This window comes from Pleurodeles waltl, chromosome 11 (genome assembly GCF_031143425.1).
Source record: "Pleurodeles waltl isolate 20211129_DDA chromosome 11, aPleWal1.hap1.20221129, whole genome shotgun sequence".
NCBI lineage: Eukaryota > Metazoa > Chordata > Amphibia > Caudata > Salamandridae > Pleurodeles > Pleurodeles waltl.
The window spans coordinates 245,162,350-245,185,663 of NC_090450.1; the positions used below are offsets into that span (position 1 = coordinate 245,162,350).

General features: G+C 42.3%; 1 protein-coding gene across 5 annotated transcripts in view; it reads right to left on the reverse strand.

Moving 5' to 3' along the window:
• Positions 1 to 23,314, reverse strand: part of DOCK10 (dedicator of cytokinesis 10) — a 1,618,956-nt gene that overhangs the window by 328,194 nt on the left and 1,267,448 nt on the right. For 4 of the 5 annotated variants that reach the window (XM_069213493.1, XM_069213490.1, XM_069213491.1 and 1 more), the window contains exons 35-38: positions 18,453 to 18,574; positions 18,249 to 18,363; positions 16,828 to 16,894; positions 8,261 to 8,308 (exon numbers count right to left, since the gene is read on the reverse strand). In XM_069213493.1, the coding sequence (XP_069069594.1) occupies positions 8,261 to 8,308; positions 16,828 to 16,894; positions 18,249 to 18,363; positions 18,453 to 18,574 (352 nt within the window). The remainder of the gene's footprint in view (positions 1 to 8,260; positions 8,309 to 16,827; positions 16,895 to 18,248; positions 18,364 to 18,452; positions 18,575 to 23,314) is intronic. The other variant, XM_069213489.1, reaches the window with a different exon arrangement.

Here is a 23,314-nt window from a genome sequence, read left to right on the forward strand (position 1 = left end):
CTGATCAAGATACCTTTATTAATTTTTTAATAGACTGAAAATACTGATATTCTCACTTCTGAACTATGAATGACTGCCTTTTGTTGCAAAAAATAGTTGTGCCTCAAATACTTAGTGGATGGTGTATACTTTGCCACTATAGATTATTAAAGGGGGAATATTATCTGGAGCCTTTTTTTAATTGGTCCACAGGACACTGCCACAAACTGTAGTCCTAGACATTATTGCAGTGGTATTTTCTGCAATGCACATGGAATTCATAATACTATGTACATAGTATGATAGATATAACAGGAAGACTGCCTTTGGTAATGCAAAAGATATTCCTTTATCACAGATGTAATTTGTTGGTGTAGTCAGATGTATCATGGTAAGCTTCCTTTACAGTTTAGGGCTAGGCAGTACTGTCCTCACACTCAGGTTCTTTAAATAAATGTGACAATGCTTTGTAGTGATGGGCCCCACAAAGGTCATTGTAATTGCCTGAAAATTTTGACAAATATACGCTAAAATGAAAAGCTTGTTCTAGGTTTATTGCATCCTGAATCAAGAAATAGCAATTCCAAATCACCCCTGGCCAAACGACCACGCCACACAAATGCTTAATACAATTCATTCATTTGCTGCCCTATTTAAGGCAATTTAAGAAAAGGCAGCCAGATTTTTTTGTTGTTGCAATTATAGAAATCATGATTTAGTTATCAGTGCACAATTTGCCTGGGTAGTTGCTGCTGGTGGAAAGCAGCACTCATTTTTATAGACCAGGACTCACCATCAGACTATGAAACAGAACAGCGAAATAAAGACAGGAAAGAGAGAAACACGGGAAGCTAGTGACAGAGGAAGAAAACGGATACAAATAAACCAAAAGCAGTGTTGTAAAGAGACATGAGTTGCCAGGGCATGGAAGTAAGACTAGGCAAGTTTGGTATTCTCTAGATATTTTGCAGAAGGCTTCTAGGAAAACTCTACATTTTTCGGTTTTACAAACTACTCTTTTCAATGAACCTGCTGCTGCAAGTAGATTGGTTCATTCAATTCACAGCAGAGAGTATGTGTGAGTAATGTTTTAGGATAGGCCAGAGGGTACACAAAAGCAACCTTTTGATATTTTGTCAATAGAACTCAACTGTTTTAAATGAGTGTTCATGAATATTTACTCCTCGCTAGGCATCGATTAGTCGTCAGTTAACACTAGGTTAACAAGTTCCAAGTTAAGATCAGGGTTAATTGGTCTCAGTCATCTCTAGCAATAACTGGAGGTCTTAAGATATGGTGTAAGAAATCTACATCAGCAGGCCCCACGGCAGACAGGAGCCACTGGACACTAACTGCAAAACAATGGTCTTTGGCCTAGAGCAGGGTGAAAAAAGAAAATGTAATAAAACTCACAGTCACAACCAGCGTCAGATTCATAATAATCTATTCGGCAGATGAGTAGCCACAAAAGATAAAAACATAAGTAAAAACATACACAAAATACATGTAAGGATTACAAGGACAGATCTAAGACCAACCAAGTGCATTAGATGTAATACATCAATCACTACAGTAAATCACTGGTCGTAGCCTGCTCGTAGTACCTCCCGTAACCATGATCGTTAAACCATATTCCCATGCAAATAAAATCTAATTTTAAACTTAATGCTCCATTGATTTCCAAGATGTCACTGCTGCTTTTAAGAAAGCACAAACTTCGTGGCAAATGTTGTGGGTGCTTAAGTGCTGAAGATAAAATAATGCATCCCTACATTTCCTGAACCTCAAAGATTTTTTAAATTGGCTTAACAGATAGTATAAAATAGGGTTTATAAAATGTGTAAAAAAAATCATTAAAAAACATTATAAGCTGCTCTTAATGACAATCGCAAGGGCGTCCCCAGATGAGCGCACGTACCTGGGAAATTCAAAAGCCAACCAGGGTGTCAGCCCTGAAGCGGAAGAGTGAGCATCTTTCCCAGGGTGAGAAAGGTATTGCAAGATACAACGTGGCAACCTCAGGTACAAGAATCATGAGATACTCTTTAACAGTTCTTTTTCTTATTTCATTTTGATGTCTCTGGGAAAGTTGCGTAGCTTCACCACCTTCTTGTCAGATTTTGCTAATGTAAGAGGGGCCTCGAACAAGGGGTTTTGCAATTAAGACAAAGGATTAAGATACCCTTATCCAATTTCATACAATCCGAAATTATATCTCTGTTTAAATTAGCTTCGGTATTAATCCAAACACTAACCAAAGCAGAAGGGGCGCCGTCTTGGCTTTGTCTGTAATATACTTGAGGCTAAGCTCCGAGTGAATAATACAAAGGGAAGTCGTAGGTGGTAAGTACAGGATCTCCCTACAGATGCGATTTTCTGCAAGGTGTTAAGATCACGACCACAGCCCTGCACCGTAAAGCGCCTCGGATGCACAATGAGCGTTGTCAATGTTCAAAGAAGGAGATACAGTTTCCCTACAAATGCCCTGAGGCAAATTTAGTAAATCATCAGCAGCTATACTGACCTTCAGGCTTGAAATATGGATCTGTGACGGCCAGGAACCCACACTATTAAAAACAACCCCTAGATAGTTCAAATAATGATTGCCTCCCAGTGAATTCCCCTCACCATTAATTTGGTCATATGTTTCTTGCCTGGTCAGCATGTCATAATATCCGATTTTCCAACTATTTCATAAAGGATACGAAGGATTCAAACAACAAAAGCAGGGTCCCTGGGGTCTGCTTCATACCTACTGTGTCGGCTGCGTAATGCACGGTCACAGTCCAAAAAACCTGCGCATTCATAAATCAATGATAGTGATCAAATATAGGTTACAGGGTCAGAAAAGTTGCACAGAATGAGAATGTACAACAGAAGCGATAATATCACAACACACGTTCGTGACATCAGTGAAGAGATTCCTCCACACATCATGAAGGAGCAGCCCTGACAGAAAGTGCTTTCTGGGACCAAGCCACCAAAACCAGCAATAAGACAACCAAACTTGACATTAATTATTTTTCAAATACTTATTGCAGATCCCCAAACTAGGAACCAATTACCCTTGTGAGGTAGAGCAGTCAAATATTTACTCACATAAGGTGGCATTTTTTCGGCCCCCCTTTGCATACATTAAGCCTGGGGTCTAACCCTAGGAAACCTCCAGCCAGAACTGGTTTAAGGAAATTAGAGGAGAAACCCTCCCATCAGGTCCTCCAACAAGTTCATTCTCTATTGCCTTTCATAGGGAGAAGGCCAATGGCACTGGCATCCACAGAGCCCCTTAAAGGACACGTTAAAGCATGCCCTTCCACAGGAAAGTGGTTCGCCATTAGCGGTCATACCTTATTCCCTTTTTGATCCTCTTCTTCCCATCGTTTCTTCATTTGGGAAGAGATTTAAAAGTGGGGTAGGGAATTCTAAAACGTGGATGTCTGAGCCCAATCCAGAAATGTCACTTCAACACTCCACTCCTACTACACACCTTCCTGAAGCAGTCACAGATGGATGCACCATCATGAAAGCATCCTAAAACTTTCTAAAGATGGCAAAATCAAGTTTTGGTTTGAATGCACTCTCTCCTACTGCATAGACTCGGTCCTAGCTACCAAGTTTGCTTCCCATTAAGGATTCACAGGCAAACCCTGGTGTGATCTGGGCCAAAGGTCTGCATGCTTCTCCTTCCCCTTGTGAGAAGGGTATGCCAAGGCTTGTAAGTGGAGTCTTATGTTTATCAGCTCATGCAGATTTTGCATACCACCCTCTCCATCAGCCAGGAGAAGGCTAACCTGATCAAATGTGCCTATTGTCGGCAGGGATTTTAATTTACAGACTGGCTAGCAGAGTTAATAACTTGCCTAGAAGTGTACTTCAAAGCTAGAGTCTAATTGAGTGTTAGCTCAGGGAAAAAAGTAGAAACCAAAGTATGTGAGATATCAAAATATAGCCAAAATAATATTAATGTTGCACTCTGGCTCTTTATCAACCAAAGGAAAGTGTCTTTAATCACCTCTCTATGTTGAGCCAATCCGACATGAATATAATATTTTGGTGCAGCCTTCATCTACAGTGTGAATATCGTAAAGCACCACAGCTATACATTTAAACACTACAGACACAGACTATAGTAAAAAAGAAATGAAGATATATATTTGGGGATGCTCTATCAAATTAGAAGGCTTGCAGAAACTGTAACAAATGTATTCATAATCCCATCTGCATCAGACTAGCTATGCAGAGATTCCAGACTGAGATAGAACGTAGTCTACTACTCAGCTCGCACACATGTATTTGCACAGATGTTCACATGTAACAAGCATGGTGCTTCTGACCTCAGCTGAGCTACAGCAGGCCTTTTTTTAAAAGATGAGCACTGGTGGTTATCATTGAATGCCATTTTACCGGAAGCTTTCATTAGGTGAGACTCAATTAATGAGACTCGCTCACGGCTGAGATCCATAATCCCGATGGTCAAAATAATACAAAATATGCTTAGTATGGTGGTAGATGTGGACCATAAACAGGATCTGCTAATAAAAGGGTAATATATTGTGTTCTCATACCATCTTCTAGACTCCAGTGTAGGCCAGTAATTCTAGCTAACTATTCTCCTTCACCATTTCATATGGGACAAAAACAAGCCTAATGATTTAGTGGATACATATTTTTCAATGTGACAGCTTTAAAAACGTCCCCAGGGTGTCCTCCTGTGGAATGTTCCCCTTTGCATACTCCACGTAATGATTCACGAACTAAATGGCTGCAGGAGCTAGGACTGAACCTATTTTTAACGTTTACAACCCAGGTGGGGTTTTTCACAAAAATGAAACATTTGCTTAAGGCTATTATTTGAAACACAAAGAAACGTTGTTTATTCTAATATAAAACATTTCCTTGGTTTTGCAACATATAAATGTATTCTCACAATTTATTGCATTTCTTTTACAAAAGGCTTCATAGCAGCAACACTGCTTTTAAAACAGGATAACAAGGAAGTAGAGTGGAAATGCAAGGCAATAGAGTGGTGCACAATTACAACAACACTGAAAGCAATACTAGCTAGAACACAATTCTAGGGTCAAATTTTGGTCAGTACTTTTCCAGGATATGTTCTCACTTACTTACACAGGGATGCCCACTGAATCATTATTGGAATACCGGGACCTCCACCACGTAATTACTGGAAGCAAGGGATTCCCTGGCTAAGCATTTTTTGATTATTTGAACCACAAAACAATGCACAATAAACAAGGAAACAAACATTCATCAAACAAATATACAAATGATTAGATATTTGATTCAATTCACAACCAACAATAAAACTTTTTTTAAAAAAATTTTAATGCGAAGGTTGGTGCTTTTTTTAAATTAAATTTAGGCAACTCATTGTCCAAACTGTATCCTGTTTCATTCACCTGCACTGGTCCCACGAATCAATCTTACGATAATAACCTATTTTTTTAGCCTCTAATTTTACATTTTGCTTATTTATTTAATTTCTCTTTATTAGTCTATTATTATTATTTAAATATCTCTCAGTTGCGGACCCCCTGAATAGTCTTTGTGGACCCACAGGAGATCGCCGGACCACAGGTTACAACCCACTGAGTTAGGTTATACAGGGAGTGCAGAATTATTAGGCAAATTGTATTTTTGAGGATTAATTTTATTATTGAACAACAAACATGTTCTCAATGAACCCAAAAAACTCATTAATATCAAAGCTGAATATTTTTGGAAGTAGTTTTTAGTTTGTTTTTAGTTTTAGCTATGTTAGGGGGATATCTGTGTGTGCAGGTGACTATTACTGTGCATAATTATTAGGCAACTTAACAAAAAAAAAATATATACCCATTTCAATTATTTATTATTACCAGTGAAACCAATATAACATCTCAACATTCACAAATATACATTTCTGACATTCAAAAACAAAACAAAAACAAATCAGTGACCAATATAGCCACCTTTCTTTGCAAGGACACTCAAAAGCCTGCCATCCATGGATTCTGTCAGTGTTTTGATCTGTTCACCATCAACATTGCGTGCAGCAGCAACCACAGCCTCCCAGACACTGTGCAGAGAGGTGTACTGTTTTCCCTCCTTGTAAATCTCACATTTGATGATGGACCACAGGTTCTCAATGGGGTTCAGATCAGGTGAACAAGGAGGCCATGTCATTAGATTTCCTTCTTTTATACCCTTTCTTGCCAGCCACGCTGTGGAGTACTTGGACGCGTGTGATGGAGCATTGTCCTGCATGAAAATCATGTTTTTCTTGAAGGATGCAGACTTCTTCCTGTACCACTGCTTGAAGAAGGTGTCTTCCAGGAACTGGCAGTAGGACTGGGAGTTGAGCTTGACTCCATCCTCAACCCGAAAAGGCCCCACAAGCTCATCTTTGATGATACCAGCCCAAACCAGTACTCCACCTCCACCTTGCTGGCGTCTGAGTCGGACTGGAGCTCTCTGCCCTTTACCAATCCAGCCACGGGCCCATCCATCTGGCCCATCAAGACTCACTCTCATTTCATCAGTCCATAAAACCTTAGAAAAATCAGTCTTGAGATATTTCTTGGCCCAGTCTTGGCGTTTCAGCTTGTGTGTCTTGTTCAGTGGTGGTCGTCTTTCAGCCTTCCTTACCTTGGCCATGTCTCTGAGTATTGCACACCTTGTGCTTTTGGGCACTCCAGTGATGTTGCAGCTCTGAAATATGGCCAAACTGGTGGCAAGTGGCATCGTGGCAGCTGCACGCTTGACTTTTCTCAGTTCATGGGCAGTTATTTTGCGCCTTGGTTTTTCCACACGCTTCTTGCGACCCTGTTGACTATTTTGAATGAAACGCTTGATTGTTCGATGATCACGCTTCAGAAGCTTTGAAATTTTAAGAGTGCTGCATCCCTCTGCAAGATATCTCACTATTTTTGACTTTTCTGAGCCTGTCAAGTCCTTCTTTTGACCCATTTTGCCAAAGGAAAGGAAGTTGCCTAATAATTATGCACACCTGATATAGGGTGTTGATGTCATTAGACCACACCCCTTCTCATTACAGAGATGCACATCACCTAATATGCTTAATTGGTAGTAGGCTTTCGAGCCTATACAGCTTGGAGTAAGACAACATGCATAAAGAGGATGATGTGGTCAAAATACTCATTTGCCTAATAATTCTGCACTCCCTGTATATTATGTTCTGTATGACAGGACCTGTGGCTTCACTTGTCTGATTTTGATCCAGTATTGGAGGATCAGGAGGTCATCATGAGTTATATGGCATGGGAATCACACACTATAAAGCTGCTGCATTAATCTCTTGGGCTGTTCCATGCTGGATTCTGGCTCATTTATGATGCTGTGTGGACCAGTGGAATTAATATTCAGTTGCTGATATCACATTGGGTAATTTGCTGGGACACTGCTGCCAGTCATTGCGTACCAATGGACTCCTACTCCAAGCTTTTTACTTTTGCCAATTCAAAAATCTTACCACAAGAGGTGAGGAACTTGATAAGCTACAACCTGTTCCAATATTTAAGACAAATATTGCTAACAAACATTAAAGCTAGAGAACAATGACTGTACTTCATAATGGAAAAAAGGGGAGCGGTTCGATGTTAAAACTCCTGCAGGGGCTGTGGTTGTTTATGATTAAGACATCATGCAAAAGATGAATGTTTGAGTTGATGAGGTTCACAGGATTTTGCAGCATAATGTTGTTGAGAACATCAAGAAGTGAAGATGAAACATACATATGGCCAGGTTTTTACTTAAATTAATTTACAGGCATTATGTGTGAGGTCTTGAATGTAGCTCAAATCCTACTGGTTGAATAATCTTTGATCAGCGTTTCTGGATTCCTCCTAGCTCCTCTACCTAAGTCAGGGCTTTGTGCTTTCTTGCAGCTCCACATATCCACCAATTTGTGAAGATCCATCACTTTATTCACTGGGATCCTTGTTCTAATATCCTCTCATTCCCTTAATTACATTTTTCTCCAAGGAAAAAACATCTACCTGGTGTTTTTCAGTTCTTTGAGACATTGCATAACATTGTGATATAAGATACATACATATGATTTAGTTTATCAAATTTTGCAAATGCTTGCTTTATATCAGTTCCAGTGCCTGTGACAGGTTTCTCATAGCCATTAGAACTCTGACTCTTTACCACCCACCTCACCAAAGTCTTGTTTGTTTTTGCTACAAATTCAAATGCATATTGATCTTATTTGATATAATTCCATGATAAACCACCTTACAAAGAAAATCTTCTGTCTTACCTTATAATATTTCTTTTCCCCAAATATCTGAAGTTTTGTAGGCAAACTCTGAAATACAAAAGTAAGATATTCTATTACATTGGCTGATTATTATAATATCACAGATATTCTCCATTATTAACATGGGTTGTTTGAAATTTAAATTTGTGGAGTTAGTGTTATACATTAAAAAAATTTAACAACAATCAATCCAGTTTTTGGGATATAATTCATTATAAGCTTACAAGGCTTTTCTTTGCTTAGATATATTTTCTGCAAGGCCCAAATGATACCACTCTGCACCTTTTTGTGGCAAAGTGCTTAATTCAAGAACTAAAGTGGAATGAATTAAAGGCCATCAACTACAGCTTGTCTTCACATTCCCAAGGATATCATGTAGTTGCAGTTTATGGGCTAGGGCGTCTTGGCATGGATGATAGTTCTAGCTTTCTGGTGAGATTTATAATATGAATCTAGAAATGATGACAGTGGCTGGACTAGGGAATATTCCCTTTCCTGGCTCTAAAGTGAAAGTGGGATAAGAAAAAAAGTGAGGTGATAATGGTGTCCCTACACATGTGCTTTAAGGGTCCTGCTACTTCTCCCAAGTGACAAGGAACACACTGACAAAATGTATGGACAACACACATAGGCCTATGTGTGGGTCAAATAACAGATTGGTACTTCCCCCCCTCTGGAGTTGCTAATACTGGGGGCACCAGAAACTCTAGGGGTGGAGAAAAGACACCCAATTCTGAGCTGCATCCAGAGGCGTTACTAAGAAATGAGGAATTACAAACAGAAGAAGAAATTCTGTGTCTGATTCATCCTTTAACTTTTCATTTTACCAAACATTTCACCCAGAGTTTTATAGAGGTGAAATCTCCATATGACAGTAAAGACATCCACCGTATTTCAGAAGATCTCATAACTCTGATGGGGCAGGTCAATTGTCTGACCTGCCCCATCCAAATTAAGAGGCTGTCTGTAATGAGGAACTAGAATGGCAAAAAAGTAATAACCTTGGAAACTCATGGGATAGTTTCACTATGACAGAAGAAGCTCACATTGACCGCAATAAAATCTTCAAGGTCGGGTTTATGAGAAATGGTCTTTAATGAAAAACAAAGGCAATGTGGAGGATTCCTCCTGCACCTTGCACCATATGGGAAAGTGAATAAGTGCTGTTTGTCAATGTCTATCTTTCAGTAGTCTGTCTCCTAGTCACCCTACAGAATTGGAATTGATTAATGCTGCCTTGATGCAGCAACTGGCAGATCACCTGCAGTATTCTAGGTTGGAGCGGTAAATTTGAGGGAATACATGCTCCCCAAAACCAAAATAAACTGCAGGTGCAATTATCTTAGGTGGACCTCCTCAAATACTTTAAAGGTACCAGGGTTTGATAGGAAGGATTTCATATTGACACAACGTGGTTGTCCTACTCTGTTTGCACACAAAATGTGCCAGTTGGTGGAGAAGCAGCTAGACACTTCTGAATATTTTGTGATGTTAGACCTATCTACAGGAAGGTTCTCCACCCCATGCACAGGGTCAACTAGCAGCTAGTTTACATGATCCATCCTTAAATTGGAATCTCTGAGTCAATAAGATTCAAGTAATCTCTTTCCCGCCTCAAATTTAACTGGGACTTTAGAAACCAGCAAGAGGAATGGTTTAGGAAAAAACATCTCTTGTGACACATTTCCTGTGTGACCCACTCTTCAGGGAGACATTTCCTGCTCAAAACAGTCACAGGAGCAAAAATGGCATGCATAATTAAGTCCCTGTTTAATTTTGCAGATTTCCAGTAGGGCAAAAATGAAGCAAATTAATTATGCAAGTGTAACAAAAATATTGCATGGGAGTATAGATAAACTCAGGCAGTCCCATTTAGAAGGACAACTCGTCCAGTGATCGGAGAAGCTGTGTTTGGAATTCATGCACAAACAAGAAGGTGATGGATGGAATGCTTGAATTATTTCAGCCATTTGTGAGCCGTATCGCAATCTATTGATTTTTTCCCACTATGCCACCTCTGTTTGTACCCAACCAAACCAACTTACGACCTCATTACGACTTTGGGGTTGGATGAGCCAACTACCAATGCCAGAGGGAGGAGGATACCATCATTCTGGTGGTCTCTTCTCCAATCATATTGCAATGTTTCCACCAGGCTGACCGGCGGAAAGATTGTATTACAAAGTTTCCACCAGTCAGCCTGGCAGAAACAGTGCTAAGGCATTTGCCTCAACCCCCTTAAGGGAGTGGAGGCCAGTGCCATCGCACAACACCACACTTGGAATGTGCACTGTCTGCAGTACAGACAGTGCATGTTCTGAGGGTGCTAGTAGGAGAGCCCCTGCACTGTCTGTGCCATGGGAAGTGCAGGGGTCCCTCTACTGCCCCCAGCACTGGATTTACGCAAGCCTTTTCATGGCGGGGTCCCCACCATGAAAAGACTGGCAGAAAGAGGGCTTGTGATCTCCGAGCTGGTGCTGAACTCAGCACAACCATGGCAGACCACGACTCTGACTGCCACCACCCCATCAGGAGCCATGATTCTGACAGCGCCGGCAGTCTGACTGCCAGGGTTGTAATCTGGCTGTCGGATCACCAGGAGTGCAGCAGTCCAACCGTCACTGCAGGTTTGGCAGTCCTCAGACCGCCAAACTCATAATTAGGCCCTTAGTCTTGAACATTGCTACTCATGGGAACAGGAAAGACCGAACTGCCAGACCAGGTCCTCCCGAACAGGAGCACAAGCAACCCAGAACCTTTTATTCCCCTACTAGGGCTCTTTACCCAGGTATAGCTTGGTAATTGTAATTACTATACTTTAATTCAACCACTACCCTTGGACCCCTGGGACCATAACTTCCCTGGGGCTACATAATAAAAAAAATGAAGGGGGGCACACAGACCCCCCTGTGCCCCGGGTACCACCACCTCCTTGGGATCACATTAAAAAAAATATATGGGGGCCCACACAGCCCCCTCCCCAGGGCCTGGGGACCCCCACCACCCTGAGACTACATAATAAAAAATCTTAAGCGGGCCATGCAGACTTCCTCCCCAGGTCCCAGGGACCACTACATCCCTGGGATAACATTCAAAAAGTATATGGGGGGGCCCACACAGATCTCCCCAGGTCCTGTGGACCACCATGTCCATGGGGGGTGACTTTAAATTATCTATGGGGGCAGCACAGGTGCCACCACCTCCCTGGGGCCAAATCCTTTTTTATTACAAGGGAGGGGATGCCACGTAGTTCCCCCTTCATAGGCCGATATCAGCCCCTGGGGACCCCATTCCCTGGGGCCCAGCCACATATTCATGGGTGCCCTGGCCCCACTCAGGACACCCAGTAAACACTTATGGGGACTGCGGGGGGAGCCTCAAGGCTCACGGGCTCCTGTCTCCTGCTGGAGCCAGCTTTGCTCCTGCACACAGGGAGCTGCTATAAGTAGCAGCTCCCTGTGTGCGGGAGCAATGTTTTCACCTCTTTCAACAAGTGGGAGCATTTTTGAACCTCCTGCTTGCTGAAAGTGGAGTGTTTGCTTTTGCTCGGCTGATCAAAAGCAAACTGCTACTCCCGAGGATGGCCACCTTGGGAGGTAGCAGGAGCCAGCCCTGGCGGTCCCCAGGGCAATGTATGTCTCCAAGAGGGGTGCCGCCTGGCCCCATCCATGTTTTTTATTTTGCCCTGGAAAGATGGGGGTCCCCGGTGCCGGGGGGGCCACACTGACCCCCTTTTTAGATTATTTTGTAGCTCTGGGGAGGTGGCAGTCCACGGGAACCAGGGAGGGGTCTGCAGGACCACCCTATTACTTTTTAAATATCCTGCTAAGGAGCATGGGGTGTCCTCAGGATCCCCCCATTATAATATCATTTGTTTCCCTGGAAGGTGGTGGTCCCCAGGGCGTAGGGGGCTGCACGGCCCCCTGCATAATTTATTAATCATAGCTCCAGGAAGGTGGTGGTCCCTTAGCCTTCCAAAAGTACTAGGAAGGGGGCTCCATGTGTCCCCGCATATTTTTTGCCCGCAATGCCCTGGCTCATGAGCGACCTCGGGGCCAAAGCATTTAGAAATGAAGGAGACTGTTAGACTTTTTGCCTTACGCAGGGTCATCCCTAGTCTTTTTGCCTCCTTCCTCCTGGTTTTTCTGACCTCTCGCTGTTGGCTCTAGGACTCTGAGCACTTTATCACTGCTGACCAGTGCTAAAGTGCAGGTGCTCTCCCATCTAAAGTTGGTATGATTGGCTTATACCTGATTGGCATATTTAATTTACCTATAAGTCCCTTGTACAGTGGTATCTATATACCCAGGGCCTGTAAATTAAATATTACTAGTGGGCCTGCAGCGCTGCTTGCGCCACCCACTGAAGTAGACTTTCAAAACTGTCTCAGGCCTGCTAGCGAAGGGCCTCTTTGCACAGTTTTCTGCCACAGGGACCTGGCATCTAAATTTACTTGCCAGGCCCAGAACTCCCCTTTTACTACATGTAAGTCACCCCTAAGGTACGCCGTAGCTAGCCCTATGGGCAGGGTGCCATGTATGTAGAAAGGCAAGACATGTGCCATATTGCATGGCCTGTCCCAGTAGTGACAAACAGCCTAACTTGGTGTCTCACTGCTGTGAGTGCTGCCTTCTCATAGGATTGCATTAGAAATGCCCTGCCTTATGTGTAAGGGGTATTGTCTGATTTTTGAGGGGTAGCGTAGGCGTGTTTGGTATGGTTGTGATGGTGATAATAAATGCTGCTTACTGGTGTGGGTGCATTTTGTATTACTATCACAGAAAGTGCACATTTATCTGTGCTTATGACTCTGGTGTTTTGCAGCTTGACTCCAATCCACGTTTGGGCAGAGTGACAGTTGGGGCTTTGTGCATACTTTTCAGACAGCCTGTACACAGGGAGGGTGGAGGTGTCACAGAGGTGCATCTGCATACTGAATAGTCTTCCTGGGCTGAGAGCATGGAGAGGCGGGGCACACCTGCATATGTAAAGACTGTGCCCTGGCCTCACACAATAGGGTTGTTAACCCCCCACTGATGTTTGGAGCCTGTGCTGAAAGGAGAGAGGGGGCACTCCCAGAACCAGTTGTAACTGGCTGGAACCTCCTCTCCCTACCATTGTAAAACACTGTTTGAACTGACTATAAGTACAGGGGAATTTTCCCCACAATTTGGAGACTCTTGGAATCATCTTGGAACTGGACACCAAAGGCTGAAAGGACTCCCCAGGAACTGCCATGAACTGCTGCTGCTGTGCTGACCTGTGACCTGCCTGGTCACTGTGAAGGACTTGCCACTTGCTGCCTTTCCCTTGTGCTGGCCTGTAGCTGGGTCCTCCACCTGAGGACCTTGTCTTAAGATTCTGCTCCACAGGGGCAGGGTGCTGTGGCCCCTGACCCCTGCATCCATTTCTTCACCAGGGGTGCTTCTCCGTGGTTTGCAGCGTGCTTATGGAGCCGTGGGAGCTCGTAGGCTCCTGGCTGCATTGTGCCCCTTTAAATAAGATCACCGCAGCGGCCCGGGAAGCTGGAAGAACACTCGCGCACCGCATCAGGTGCAGGCGAATGTCTGCTCGGGCCCCAGGTGCGGTCCGATCTTCTTGTGGCTTCACGGCAGGACCAGGTGAAGGCGCGGGGAGTGCCCCCTTCCCCCTGGCCTCTGCATTAGGAGCAGGACGCTCCCTTTCTGCTGTTAGGTAAAACGGGGATTATTGTGGGCCCCCCCCCCTTGGTGGAAGGGCCAGTGGAGGCCCGGGGGGGCCCCCAGAGATCGCGGGTCCTGGGAGGGGCCTGTCATTAAACCAGAGGGGGTGCATGCTGCCCCCCTCCTGCCCTAAGTTGTTTTTGCTGGTTTTGGCCCCCCTCGTGAGGCCCAGTTGAGGCCCTGGGGGCCCTCAGTAATCACGGTCCCCGTAGGGGCCTGTCTATAAAAGAGAGGAGGTGCATGTCGCCCTCCTCTGACCCCAGAGTATAAGGGAGGCCCCCGTTTTGCGCATAGGAGTGCCGGGGGGCCCATTGTTCACCTTCTAGGCACTGGAGGTGCCTTCATCCAACCAGGTACTGTTTAAAGGACCAATATAGTTGCAATCCAAAGTTCTTTCTACAGCCTTTTGTTTGATTCATATATTACCTACCTGCGTTTGATGTTTTTACATATGTGTATGCAAGTGTTACTTTTATGGACATGCTTGCTAATATGTTTTTCTAACTTGCCATATGTTTTCTAATGTTCCTACTATGGGCATTTTATGATATTCTTATGACAAGTGCTGTGATGTAATAACGTGTTTTCCTGACTACTGCTTATGTTGCAGAATACTGAGTAACCTGTGTGTTATGTGTGACTAATGCTTATGTTGCAGAGTAACTAATGTGTAACGTTCTGACAACTGCTAAGGTACCAGGATAGTACTGATATGTGATGTTTGGTCTGATAATTGCGTTGTGTACAATACAGTATATTTTCATATAATCTGGTGTTGTGTTTCCTTTGTGGTGGGGATATTGCGTCACATGTATTGTGTGTGTTGTGCAAACGCTTTACACATTTCCTCTGGGTTAAGCCTGACTGCTCGTGCCAAGCTACCAAGGGGGTGAGCAGGGGTTATCTTGGACGAGTAACTCCCTTGCCCTGACTAGAGTGGGTAAGTTCTGCCTGGCTGAGGTGCATACCCTAGCCAACCAGAAACCCCATTTCTAACAGAGACCATTTTTTTTTTTTTAATCACAGCGATCCAGCGGTGGAGTTCTCTGTGATTTAAAAAAAAATATGGGGACCCCCCCGGAACAAGGCTAGAGCGTTAGGGTATATATATACCCTGACCCCTTTTCTTTTTTTTAACTTTTTTTGTGGTACTCATCTGAAGCCAAGTCCCAATATGGCTGCCAACAGTTGAAATGTTGGCGGCCAATCAGATCTCAGCAGGAGATATACAATTTGTTTCCTTTCAATATCTTAAAAACCACTGAACGGATTTACACCAAATTGCGTCCCAAAAGCTACCTTTTGGCAGAATGCGGTGTAATTCCATCCAGTGGTTCTGGCTGCAGATGTTTCTAAAGAGTCTATAGTAATTAACATGGGAAACACACTTTTTTTACCTCCCCTTTTCCTTGGCCCCCGCTTGACAGATCATCCCAAAACTTTCCATGCACAGCAAAATCCAACTTGACACTTTTTTTTAGGAAAACTTGGTGAAGATTCTTCAAACAGCACCAAAGATATAAGCAAGTCAAAAACACTTTTTTCTATGGAAACTAGGTCCTAACTGTAACTACCTACTGGCAAGCGCCAGTAGGTAATAATGAAAATAATAAACCAAGAGCAAAATGACTTCCCCAGTGGAGCAACCTATTCACATAACATTCTGTGGGGGCAGGCTATGTTCCCTCCCCTTCCCTTCCTGGAGAGAGATTTATGCCCTCAATGAAAAGAGTAACTATGAACATTTCCAATGTGGAAGAGTTTGGAATTGGTTTTGAAATATACTATCATGAATAATGTGTAGGTGTTCACAATCTTACATGCATTCCTGCCATACAACGCCTCCTTCCAATCCACAGGAGTTTTACTCACACAGACATGTCTTTGGCGTGTATATCCTTTTACCACTGCAAAACAGAATTTCAAAGGTGGTTTTACACTATTAAAATGGCAAGTTAGTCTCACATGTGCCACAGCTTTATGTCTCGGGCTCCACTTAGTTAGTGCTCCCTTTTTGCCTTCTCCAAAATGTGCAGGGTTCCAAAATGCTGCAGCACAGCAGAAACCATTTCACTCCAGATTTGTAGCTCTCTCCATTGACTGTCAGAGTCTGGTTTCCCTAAAGGCAATGTGTAATATCCACTAGTGCTAATACTAAATAGGTCCATCATTTCTGATCCAAAAAATCAGATACTTCCTATGAAACAACTCTACTTAGAAAAATAATTGTGCAACAAGCATACAATTGGACTATAAAGTAAATTACAATACATGATGGACATGCTAAATTGTCATTTTTGATACTCACACAAAATGTATTGATAAAAATTAAATTAAGTATTAACATTTCACTCCAAAATGTTGTATTCTCTTAAAAAATCACTAGCAACTTCCTTTTTTCTATTTAGCAGTAACATTTAATGAGAGGCGGCAAACAGTGCCGAAACCCCAGTGAAATTACAGGCTAAACTAACAGACCATCTTTTCTATTTCTCTCTGAAATTGAACGGTGAGATTAAAAAACATTCTTGTGAGCTAGTCCGGTGTGGTGGGAGGCACATTGAATAAATTAAAGATAAAAAATATAATGGATTTTCCATGCTTAATTAGATGTATATTTTTATAGTGTGTTCAAATTCTTTACTGAAATGTTTTTACCTGGGAATGTGCTTACCCATTTCCATCATTTATTACATTAATATTTCCTGCTTGATTTCAATTCCATATAGGATTCTGGTCTAAGAAATGCACCGGACATTTAAGCATGCTAACTTTACCATGAACATTCCATCATTCAAGGTGAGACCCACTCCTTACTTTAAGATGACACCCAATAAGTATTTGATTAGAAATCTTGTCACTTACTCTAAAATACTGAAAAAGTCAGATATTTCTGATTTTGGTGCTCTCTGCCAGTAGGATACCAATGTGTCTGGAAGAAAATAAATGTTTAGTCTTTTGCTACAGAAAAAGTAAAGCTTTTTGTCAATGCCACACAACAATGAATTCAAGGCACTAAAAGGGATTTTCAGAATAGCTGATGGGTTGACTAATTAAATAGTAGACCACTTTTGACTCCAGTCTGTCACTGTCACCGAGCATCAAGGTCAAAATCAAAGCGGTGGAAAAGGGCAATAAGCGTTATTGAAATTTATCCCAAAATGAACATAAATGTGAAGGCCAGATTTACAAGGCCCCTGTGCCACCTAAGTGTCACCTTTTTGTGACCGTCTGGTGGCACTGTGCAGTGCCGTGCACCACATTTAGAAGGCAGTGCTACCTTAATGCCACCTTGTAAATATAGGCCCCACGCAGTTTTCTGCATCAGAGGGGCATGCAATGGGTGTTGCTGTGGGCGTTCCACCGCAGCACTCATTGCTTTTGACACTGCCCCAGATTTTCAGGAAGTCACAAATCTGTGGCAGTGCCAAAAACTAATGCCACCCCAGGGGTGACATTAGCAAGGCACAATGAGGAGGAATATTTTATTCCTCCTTGTGTATGCTTTTTCCATATATGCTGCATTCTGCAGCACACATAGAAAGATCAAAAGGCCATGAGTGATTGTTTATGTGCAGGAAGGTGTCCCATCCCACACATAAACAGTAATTCCATGCAACGCAGAGACCCTTGCACTACGGTACAAGGAGGCTTGCGTAGATGCTGGCAGCTATATTTAGCACCAGCGCGGGGAATCACAGGGGTGTGCCGTATTTGAATAAATACAGTGCATCCATGCATTTCTAAAGTGATGCAGCGCAGAGCTGCAAATTCTGGCACAGCACCACGCTGCACCACTTTGTAGTAAATCTCTCCTTGCATGATGGGAATTATGTTAGTGGAGTTTGAACCTAATGATGTAATTGCATGTACTTATGCTTGTTAGTAGCGCTCATGCACACTTTTTGTCTTCAACAATTTCTGTAATGTTGAAAACTCCTCGGCCCTGTGACGTTACTGAAGGATGAACTCTGTAGGTCCGATTAAAAAATAGTCTTCTATGAGTCAGTGTAACTTACTCGAATGCCATGGGTGTACCAGTAGTACTCTTGGTTTACTTCTGGAGTTTAGGAGGAAGCCAAGAGCACTAAAGAATAAGTCACAGCAAACGTATTGTGTATCATGTGCAATGTTTGAGCATCTGCATTAATCCTGTTACAGGCTCTGGCCCTTTTTTTTACATCGCTTGGTTGGGGGTCCTTGCTTAGTCTCTTTCACATCCATGGATACTGGCGTTATCCCCCAAAAAAAAAAACAGGACACCACTTTCATACATAATATATTACCCTCTGATAGCGCTTTCATTATGTGAAGGAAACAGATCAGGAGGCTTCTTGTTTCGGCTTGATCTAACTTGTCAAACCGAAGAGTTGATGCGATCAAAGACAGAGGCCTTGTAACCTGCACAGAGTGAAACAAGAGATGTATTTACCTGAATTTACTATTTCCTTTGGCCACAAAAATTGTGTAAAAGTGCCTTGCCACTGTACCTTTTCACAGCTGTCGGCTCCCTCGCCATTTTTTTCATGTGCACTTGGGTTAGAGTCTAGACTGGCTAGGGATCCTCTGGAATCTGCATTGTTTACTGTAGAGATAGCTATTGATGAAAATGCTGCAAACAAAAACCACAACAGACATGCTAAACATATAGATGGACACAGAAGACAAATGATGATGAAGGATATGAATTTGTCACAAAGGCGTCTATTACAATGTGAAAGAAAATATTAATAGCCTTCCATATGTTTATTCAAATATAATTTGCCACATAAGACACAATCTTTCCCCAGATCAAATTTTTCAGAGGAGACATATTTTATTATTTTTTATAAGTGTCTTGATCTTCCTCTTCATTGGAAAGTGCACTACCGTGCTTCAAAAAAGTAGGTGGCACATAGTTACAAAAAATACCTTTGTGACAAACTGTAATATTTTATGATCAGCAATAAATGATTTGATAACTTACCAACAGGACTGATCACCTTTAATTTATAAGCATCATATGGGGTTTGTAAAACTCTGTGTGTGTGTGGTTGGGGATGTTTGAGGAAGTTTTTGCACAAAATACAGATAAAGCAGTATTAAAACACATATTACACAAGGAAATGTGAAATAGGGAAAATATTTCACAGTTTCCCGTGAAATATGGGGTTCTGCACCATAATGGCGGCCCCAAACCACGCTGCAGTCTTTTACCATTGTCAGGGCTACTAGGATTGTTATAAGGTGACCTTAATTTTGTGGCACCGTTATATATTATCTAAAGTATGCAGCCTCAAATTCAAATTATGCAGCACATTGTTTGGCAGTGTTAATTTCATCCATTTGAGATGGAAACGTGTTTATGTGAAACCTACATATTTAAGGTAAAGTATGTGGCAAATCCTGTAAGACATTAAAACGATGAAGCCACAGAATTGCATCAATCCAATCGCTCTCATGATGGTCCATTGTTTAATCAATATGCATGTTGAAGGTAAACTACGTGGCAAATCCTGTAAGTACATAAAGCCACAGAATCGCATTAATTCACTTGCTCTCTCCATGGTCCATTGTTTTGCCAATACTTATTCATGAAAAGTAAACAAAAACTAAACATTCTAATTCCAATCAGTGCCCGATGTTAGTTGCACTTTGAGGAAAACAGCTATTTGCGATAAAGTACTGAATAACCTGTGCAATATAGTCCCTCACTCCAATCTCTGCATTCTGGTGACATTCACAAACCACTTCACTTCTGGCCTTATAGCTCATAATGCACTTGTGGAATTACTGTTCAGGACAAATTTCCACTGAAAAGCCAATTTTTTATTTGACTATGGCTTCTGTCTCCATGAACAGATTTCACCAACTTTGGTAGTCACTTAGCATATTCAGCTAAGGTCCGAGATGCCAATTGTTGTGAAGTTCTTTGTATGAAAAAAGTTATGGGGGATAAAAAAAGATGTGTTTTCTCATTTTAGATCCCATTAGATGTTTTGCTTGTGCCTACACCAAAAACGGCTGAAAGAATTTAAGCTTGGCATGAAAATGAGAATTTACTCAAAAAGCCGTTTCTTGTGGGTTTGGTGAAAATCCATTTGATAATTTTTTAAAGTAAGAGTTCTGTATATATCTGCCATTAAATGTCAAAAATCGAGATTCACAAATTGATTCCCATTCCCAAATTAATTTCAAGAAGTGGAGAAAAAAATATCCGCAGTAATGGGTGCAGGTGTCACCATGAGAGTCGTCTGACTTCAGAGGAAAGCTATGCGGGAGTCAGAGACATTGAAATCTCCAGTAATAGAATGGAAAAAATTGAGAAAACGGTATGATTCGCAATTAGCAGTAGTGCGCAATGCCATTATATGTAGTAGATTTTTTGCCATTTTGAGAAAAATCATGAATCAGAAATGATCTGAAACTTTTTCAGAGGGTTAAAAAAGTGAGAAAGACAGAGATACAGAAGGAATGTGAGACAGAAAGAGAGAAGCAGAGAAAAAGGAAAAATGACAGGGAGCAGGAGAGTCAAAGGGCACTGGCAGTCGAATTGTGGGCAACAGGGGTTGGCTGCATGTGACGGTTTAGGAGTAAGGCTTTGCTGAAAGGATTGGAAATAAAGTGTATTATGAAAAAGTTAGAAACTCATGGGAAAAACTCAGTAAAGGTTCAGGTTTAAGTGTATAAAGCCGCTGTAATTTGCCAGCAATGTCACCTGACACACACAACACACACCATACCATCTGGTCCCCACCATGCTCTTTTTAAACATGTTTTAATTTTTCAATTTTTGTAGCAAAAATTACAGCTGTGTGTTACTGCACAGCAACTCACATGCCACGCAAGGCAGGGTCACATGTGCTGGAGCACCGACAAAGGTCTTCCCATCTCTGGGTCAGAAACCGCAAGCACTCTGGTGAAACACCATAACTTATCTCACCCCTAGAAGTTGAATGGAGCTTTGGACTCAGTGAGGTGTGCGTTAATGGATTCATTTAATTTAAACCAACAACATGAGATACATAAACACTTTTAAACACCATGACCAGTTTACCCATAAACAAAACTCCAAACTGAATAAAATATCAAAGCTTTATTACAACCACAGAGCTAATGTAACATAAATGGTGTGCAAAACTGTCATAAACATACACGAAAACCATAGGCTGTTCAAAACATCTAAAGAGATTAAACCTGCTTAGTAACAATACTGCTGTGCACTCCAATAGAATAACATAGATTAACAACATTTTTATGATTTAATATGACTGGTGGAAAGGGCTTGGCAAAAACGTGCCTTCTAGACTCTTGTAGCCTAACAGCATAGGTGGGGAGTTAGAAAGAAGAGGAATAAACAGCATGGGTGAGACAACACAGGGCAGGGATGCCTGTAATGGCAGGGCTGAATGGGCACTGAGGAGGGAAGCAAAACAGGAGGTCAAGTAGGGGAGAGGGAAAAGAAAGGAGGAAAGAGACTGAGATGAGAGCGAGGGTAGACCCTAAACATAAGTCCTTGGAGCCCCTGTGGTGCAAGGGCAGCCCCAAACTTTCAGGGGCCCCGGCACATCAGAGGGTATGCATTCAGCCCAAGGCCAATGAATATCTGTGAGATATTGAAACTCAGTGGTCTCTTTTGTCACATTCTGCGGGGAACATCATTTTGTGTTATGCCACAGAAGGAGTACAGTGATCTATGAAAGTGATGGGGCGTAATACCACCCAGGAGTTAACTACATTTAAAAAAACATTTGGACTCCCTCATACTCACTCCCTCACATTTAGGCCTAGATTAATAAACACTTTGTGCTGGGTTTGCATCACAAACGTGACACAAACCTGCTCAAAATGGGTTTTTAATTAAGCTGTTTTGCAGTGGAAAGGTGCCTGAAAATAATGCAAAGTAGTGAAGAATGCTGCTTTGCATTACTGTGTGTCAGGGGGGTGTTCCATGGGTGGTACACTGGCATTCACATGCAACCAACCATGGTTTTTGACCCAAAGCCTTATCTACTAACAATAGCAGACTGGGTTTTCTGCCAAAAAATAAACACCACTTCAAAACAGACCTTAAAAAGAAGAAATGGTTTTATTCTTCTAACCTTTTCCACTTTACATGTGTACCTCACTGAGCAGCACACATCCAAAGTAGGAAAAGTTTTAAAGACAAAGCATAGTATTTGTGCTAGAAGCCCACCCTTGCAATACAAACCTATGCTAGTCTCACACAGACATCATTGCACTGAGGTGCAAAGTTGTTTGTGTGGCGCTTGCAGCCTAATTGTACGTCAGTGCCAGGGAGAGAGCAGGACAGTACCATATCTTTGTAGATATGGCACTTTCCATCTCTCTCCCTCTCATGCAATGCAGCAACTTTAGGTCCTGCGCTGCATTATGGGAAAATTGCGATAATCTGGACCTTAGACACTTTCACCTCACTCACTCTAACTCACCTTCTCTCCATCGCTCACTCTCACTCATATGTATACCCACTCACTGATACTTATACACAAACATACTCATACTCACTGCCTCTCATTCTCATTTACTAACACACTTACACTCACTCACTTACTCTAAACTCTGGGGCAACTGCAGCTGCTGCACCATTGATAACTACACGTACAACTCACTTCCATTCCCTCTCACACGCTGCAGTCACTCATTCACTCATTCTAACACACTCATTCTCTTTCACTCACTTTCTCTTACTCACTTTCACTTCCTCATACACACTTTCAAACTCGCATTCTCACTTTCACTCTCAATGAAACACATTCTTACATTGAGAGAAGGCAGTTCTGCGCATACAGAGACAGTGGAGCTCTGCCACAAACAGACCTCATCTTTTAGAGCTGAACTCACTCTTCTACAGATAGGGCTGAGTTACAGCCCAGATGCAGCAAAGTTCCTGTATACATAGTGCTGAACCCATGCACAAATAGAGCAGAGACCTTGAACCGTTAAGTAATTTCTTTCATAGAGCTGAGTTTCTGCATACATAGCACTGCGGACCTGGGCAGATCGAGTTGAGCTCTTCCGAGAATGCAGCTGATCTCCACTGCAGACAGGGCTGAGCCCCTGCACAGACATAAATCGAGGTGAGCCAGGTCACAGCCTGGATTGAGCTCTTTCAGCTTTCATTCCTATAATGTAAGTCCTGAGATTCTGTGAGAACTGAGGAACTGGGACCACAAATACTTTGCGTTAGTATCACACGCCTCTCACCCAGGTTAAATTTGCACATGGCCTGTATATGATAGGGAGTGAGAAGAAGGTGGAGGGGAGGATGACAATGAGAGACAAGAAATTGAGAGAAGCAATTGAAGAGAGAGAGATGGTAGACAGTACTGAAAGAAAATTAAGCTTGTGG